At 39.1% G+C, this 5,000-nt stretch overlaps 1 protein-coding gene across 11 annotated transcripts in view; it reads right to left on the reverse strand.

Annotated features, from left to right (window-relative positions):
* LOC143027117 (uncharacterized) overlaps window positions 1–5,000 on the reverse strand; it is a 249,394-nt gene that overhangs the window by 74,559 nt on the left and 169,835 nt on the right. For 8 of the 11 annotated variants that reach the window (XM_076188133.1, XM_076188138.1, XM_076188142.1 and 5 more), the window contains exon 4: window positions 4,329–4,394. The exons of the other annotated variants lie outside the window; for them this stretch is intronic. In XM_076188133.1, coding sequence (XP_076044248.1) covers window positions 4,329–4,394 — 66 coding nt within the window. The remainder of the gene's footprint in view (window positions 1–4,328; window positions 4,395–5,000) is intronic. 11 annotated transcript variants of the gene reach the window in all.

Consider the following 5,000-nt stretch of genomic DNA (forward strand, 5'->3'; position numbering starts at 1 on the left):
GTGGAGAAGGACGTAGTAAGCGGAAAGGGAACAAAAAGAAAAAAACAAAAACAAAGGTAAGCAAATAAAACAAAAACAGAGGGAAGAAGCAAAATCTACGAGCGCGGTGTTGGTGTTAATCACAAGTGGTTGGCAATCTTTTAACGTGGCACGCTCTTATATGGTTACAAAGCTAAAGGTGTAATTAATGATTATCTTCCTTACCACGCCATTTGAAGAGGTACAGAAGTCCTACACCTAAGGATTATACAAGACAACCTATCAATATAAACCTGTACCTTCTAATTTTCTAAAATTGAGATCTTTTCTGGAAAGGTTTTAATTTGACACAAAATAATTAGGTTCTAGAAAAATGGGAATCAATGTTTGGGGAGAATGCACAATTGAACTATATATGATAAACTAGAAATTAATCATGTCATGATTTGTTTTCTTCAAATTGCTGCACTATGGTTACAGCTATTTGTGCATTCTTCTTGTACTTACCATGCAGACATAAACGTGCATTAGATAAGCAAAAATAAATTGTTAGAAAATCGAAGCAAGAAATATTAGCTTAAATGGAGCTTCCATGCACTTGTCGAATCAGGCGATCGGTTCCTTCTGTAGCCTCTGAGGACTTTCTACCATCACCACCGCCTCTGACTCCTTCGTTCTTCGACCAACGTCTTTGACACTTCGCAGAAAAGGAATTTTAGTCTCAAGAGGTGACGAGGTTGTTATGAGGGCATCTGTGACAGCGGATTTAGAAAACGGGAAGAGTGGCGATGATTTGTTATTTGTTCATGTTCACAAAATACCTGTTATGGTTGAACGTTGGACGACATCACATCCCGGCATTAGACCTTTCTAGTATCCTAAATCTACTCACTCTAGTATCCACCTTCCGTTCTAAGAAGAACCAATCCTTGCTTTAAGAAAAATAAATCTTATTTTTCAATGAACACTAAGATTCTCTGACCAGACGATTCCACAAGCTTTAAGTCTGTTACTAGTCTGTTAGCAACACCAAGGTTGAACAGATATTGAACAAGAACACATGTTCATACTGCACGGAAACTGTTACTGCTGTTCTTGCACGACTAAATCGATTGCTAGTTCGTTTTGTCACTGACTTTCACTCACCCATCCTTAACCTGTTTATCGACGACCTACACAAGTGAAGCAAGACACTTTATCTCTAGTTAACAAATAAATAACAGAATTACCCCCAACCTCTTACTCGACCTGATGCGTTTGAACGCACACAAACACATTTTAAACCATAATACATATATTTCGAAATAATATATTCATGCAGTAGATGCAAATATAATGACATGCATACTACAGCATAAGAATGTATGAATATGCACACATATGCAATCCTAGGTATGCGTATACATGCGCGTGCGTATGCGTTCTGTTATGTGGAAGTAAAATTCACATAAAGAAGCAATGCATATTCGTTCAGTTGAACAAGTCAACCATCTAATACTATTGCAGCTTTATACATGCCAGTATTAATCATTTTGACATGTACATACATGTTACATAAAACATCTCAAAGGCTTAAGGTAAATCATACACAATACATACTAGCAACACAGTATCTTAAGTGCATAAATCAATAAAATTGGATATAACAGCAACTAAAAGAAAACTATTTCGTAGGTCGGAACTACGATAACTACGAGAACATCAAATATCTGACTGGATAAAATCATAGAAGCATGAAATAATGGTCACAAATATATGAATTATAAAAGGATGCCATGCTACGTTCTATACATTTCAGAACCAACAAACAAAATCTGCAGAGAAAATATGCATTAATAGAGAACATAATCTCATTCTCTGTCTACAGCACGGAACTACTTCTAAACTACGACACATCACATCAACTACAGCAGTTCGAGAATCGACCATTCTTTCGATGTAAGGTCCAAGGCCTTCCGAAGAACCTCACGATTTTGAGTCCTCAGGTCTTCCTTCAAGACTTCTTCACTCTTCTGTCGCTAGCCTATGCCACGATTCATCTTCGCGTTGTATTCCCTCATCCTTTCCGATACAGATACGAACTTGTTTTATAATCGTTATATTTCATCATACGTCCTCCCTCTCACTATCTTCTGTTACATTTTTCCGTACCCCAATTATGAGGTAAAGACTGCATAGAAATTATTTTATCGCTAACTCAGGAACCACAGTCACTCGGTATTCTCTTATAATGAATTTGAGATTAATCCTCACCCCCCCCCCAAAAAAAAAAAAAAAAAAAAAATACTGGGCACTTTGAACTTCTACTATCTCCCAGTTATGTTACCCTGATTAGATTTCTCTTAACCAATTCTTTGACTTCGTCTCTTCGGTGCAATAGTGTCCACATAGATAGAAGTGCTGGTTATTGCTGACAAAAGACTTCCCATCCCGTCACGCCTTTCTAACAAAGTTCTTGGCACCAACAACTTGAAAAACGTCTTAGATAATTAGACGTTTCTATTCCACGGCAGAAAAACGTTTATCTTATCTTTGAGAATAGTTTCTATTTAATCTTATTTCATTCTATCTTATTCTACTGTTTTTTAAGTTAATAAATGGGCCATAAACAGGACGAGTGTGTGAGAGGTCGCTAATGAAGTACAACCTACGTTGACACGTATGGGAAAATACTTGCTTCTAAAAATAAATAAATAAAAATAAATAAATAAATAAATAAATAATGAATAAATAAATAAAGATAAATAGATAACGATAAATAAATAAATAAAATAAATGGATAAAAAAATATCTTGATCACCACATTCATCGACATGGTGGTCCAGCATGATTTAGCGTGTGGTTCCCCCGATGGATCCTGTGCTACGCAAAAACATGGCGGGTAGGCGGGCAACCCACATCCTTCTCGTTCTCATACTTGACAATCCTTCCTTCGCTTGCAAACAACCCACGGAGCCGTGGCCAGGACGCGACACGTCGACGAGGGAGGCAAGAACTCGAGAACTCGCAAGTTCCTCCGCACGAACTCCGCGAGGACAGTTCCTCCTTCGTCGTCTACCCACACTTCAGACTGCAGAGGTTCTCAACCTGGGTTCTGGAGAGTCTGGGGCAACCAGAGAACCTCCTAAGAGGACACACAGTCCGGAATCTTGTAGCAGTTGGTGGATGCAAAACGATTTTATTCAGCATTGAAAAGATTTCCAGGAACTTTGGAAACAGTATTCCATACATAAAGGATCCACGAACAAAAAGGTTGAGAACCACTGCGTTCAGAGGACTAAAGACGAACTACAGCAGAAGGGCCACTGGGGGAGGGTTAGGGGCCTGACTGGGAGTCTCTAGACCACGTCTCAACACCCCGTGGGCCCCCTGTGGACACACCACTACTAATACATGCAACCAGAAGAATCAACACCGTTCGAAACCACCTGCTTATACAAGTTGGGCTCACTTTCTCTGGCGTGGGAACTCAAGGAAGACGATCAGTTATATGAAGTCGTGCATCTGGCAGCGTGCATGACAAGTTATGATTTTTTTTTTTCTTTTTTTATACCGAAACCATTAAATTTTATTTTTTCATGATGAAAAGGGCATCGCTGGGTCTTCCGGGTTAAGGAGAGTAAAGAGTAATCCTTCTCAATTGCATTGGAATCATCGAAGAAGGCACTTGAGAAGTCTTTCCTATTTTTTACAAACTTAAACATTATATAAAAAAAACACATTTCGATTTTCATACGAATGTCCAGTCTTAGGTAATATAACAATATGTACCCAATATAAACTAACATCCGAGCCAGATCAATAGATTGATAAAAAAAAAAAATCCTTACATATCAATACATCTTTGGTATGTCATGGAGGATACACAATGAAGAAGAAAAAAAAATCATATATGACTTCAGTCGCTTATTCTAGCTCCCCCCAGATAACTTTATTTCGCAGCAAAAGATTTAAGCAGAGCATTGGATGTTAATCAGTCGGCGCTGCAGCGAGAAGGACCACCGAAGAAGACAGAAACAATCTGTCTAAGAGCGCATGACAGCAGAGAGCCGTTAAAAGTCGTTAAAAACCGTTACAAGCAAGTGGTTTGGCATAGTCATACATAGAGAACAGAGCTGATTGTTCCAGCCATGCTTTCTCCTCTTCCTCTTCCTCCTCCTCTTCCTTCTCCTCCTCCTCCTACATCAACATAACTACTCATGCTGGTGCTGTTATACCCAAGGGAAGTCTAGAGCCCTGGTACCAAACCCGCCGTCCGGGAAGGCCAACCGCCCCATGCAGGCCAGCAGGCAACAAGCAGGCCAGGAGGCCGGCTTTGGTGACGGGGTTTGGTTGCTGCCACTACCCACCTGGACCATGTAGGAGGACTGAGGGCGCATGAAGCTCCTCTCTCGTTGTAAGCCTCGTCTTTCGCCCTGGGTGTGTGCACAACACTTGTTTGTATACGGTGGGGGCCACGCACAGGAGGACGTGACACATGCAACTTAACCCAATCACTGAGGTTTTACTTAACCCTTACACTGTCGGGCTGGTATACGTACCACTCCCCCCCCCCATATATATATATATATATATATATATATATATATATATATATATATATATATATATATATATATAATTATATATATATCGGTCTATAGATATATATATTTATATATATATATAGTATATACATATATATATATATATATATATGTGTGTGTGTGTATAAACAGACATATATATATATATATATATATATATATATATATATGTATGTATGTATGTATGTATTTGTACAACACTGAATGGGTCTAGTGACTAGAGATACATTTTAGCAACCACAATGCACTTTAATTCTAAGCCATCAAAGGCCAGCATGCTTGAAATTGAAATGTGGTACTACCCAGGACTCGAACCGGGCATCCTCATACAAGTGCGACAGTGACTTTCCAACTAGGCCTAGTTGGGAAGTCACTGTCGCACTTGTTATGAGGATACCCGGTTCGAGACCTGGATAGTACCACATTTCAATTTCA

The sequence above is a fragment of the Oratosquilla oratoria genome, chromosome 7 (genome assembly GCF_046742065.1).
Source record: "Oratosquilla oratoria isolate Oo_2021 chromosome 7, ASM4674206v1, whole genome shotgun sequence".
Classification (NCBI taxonomy): Eukaryota; Metazoa; Arthropoda; class Malacostraca; order Stomatopoda; family Squillidae; genus Oratosquilla; species Oratosquilla oratoria.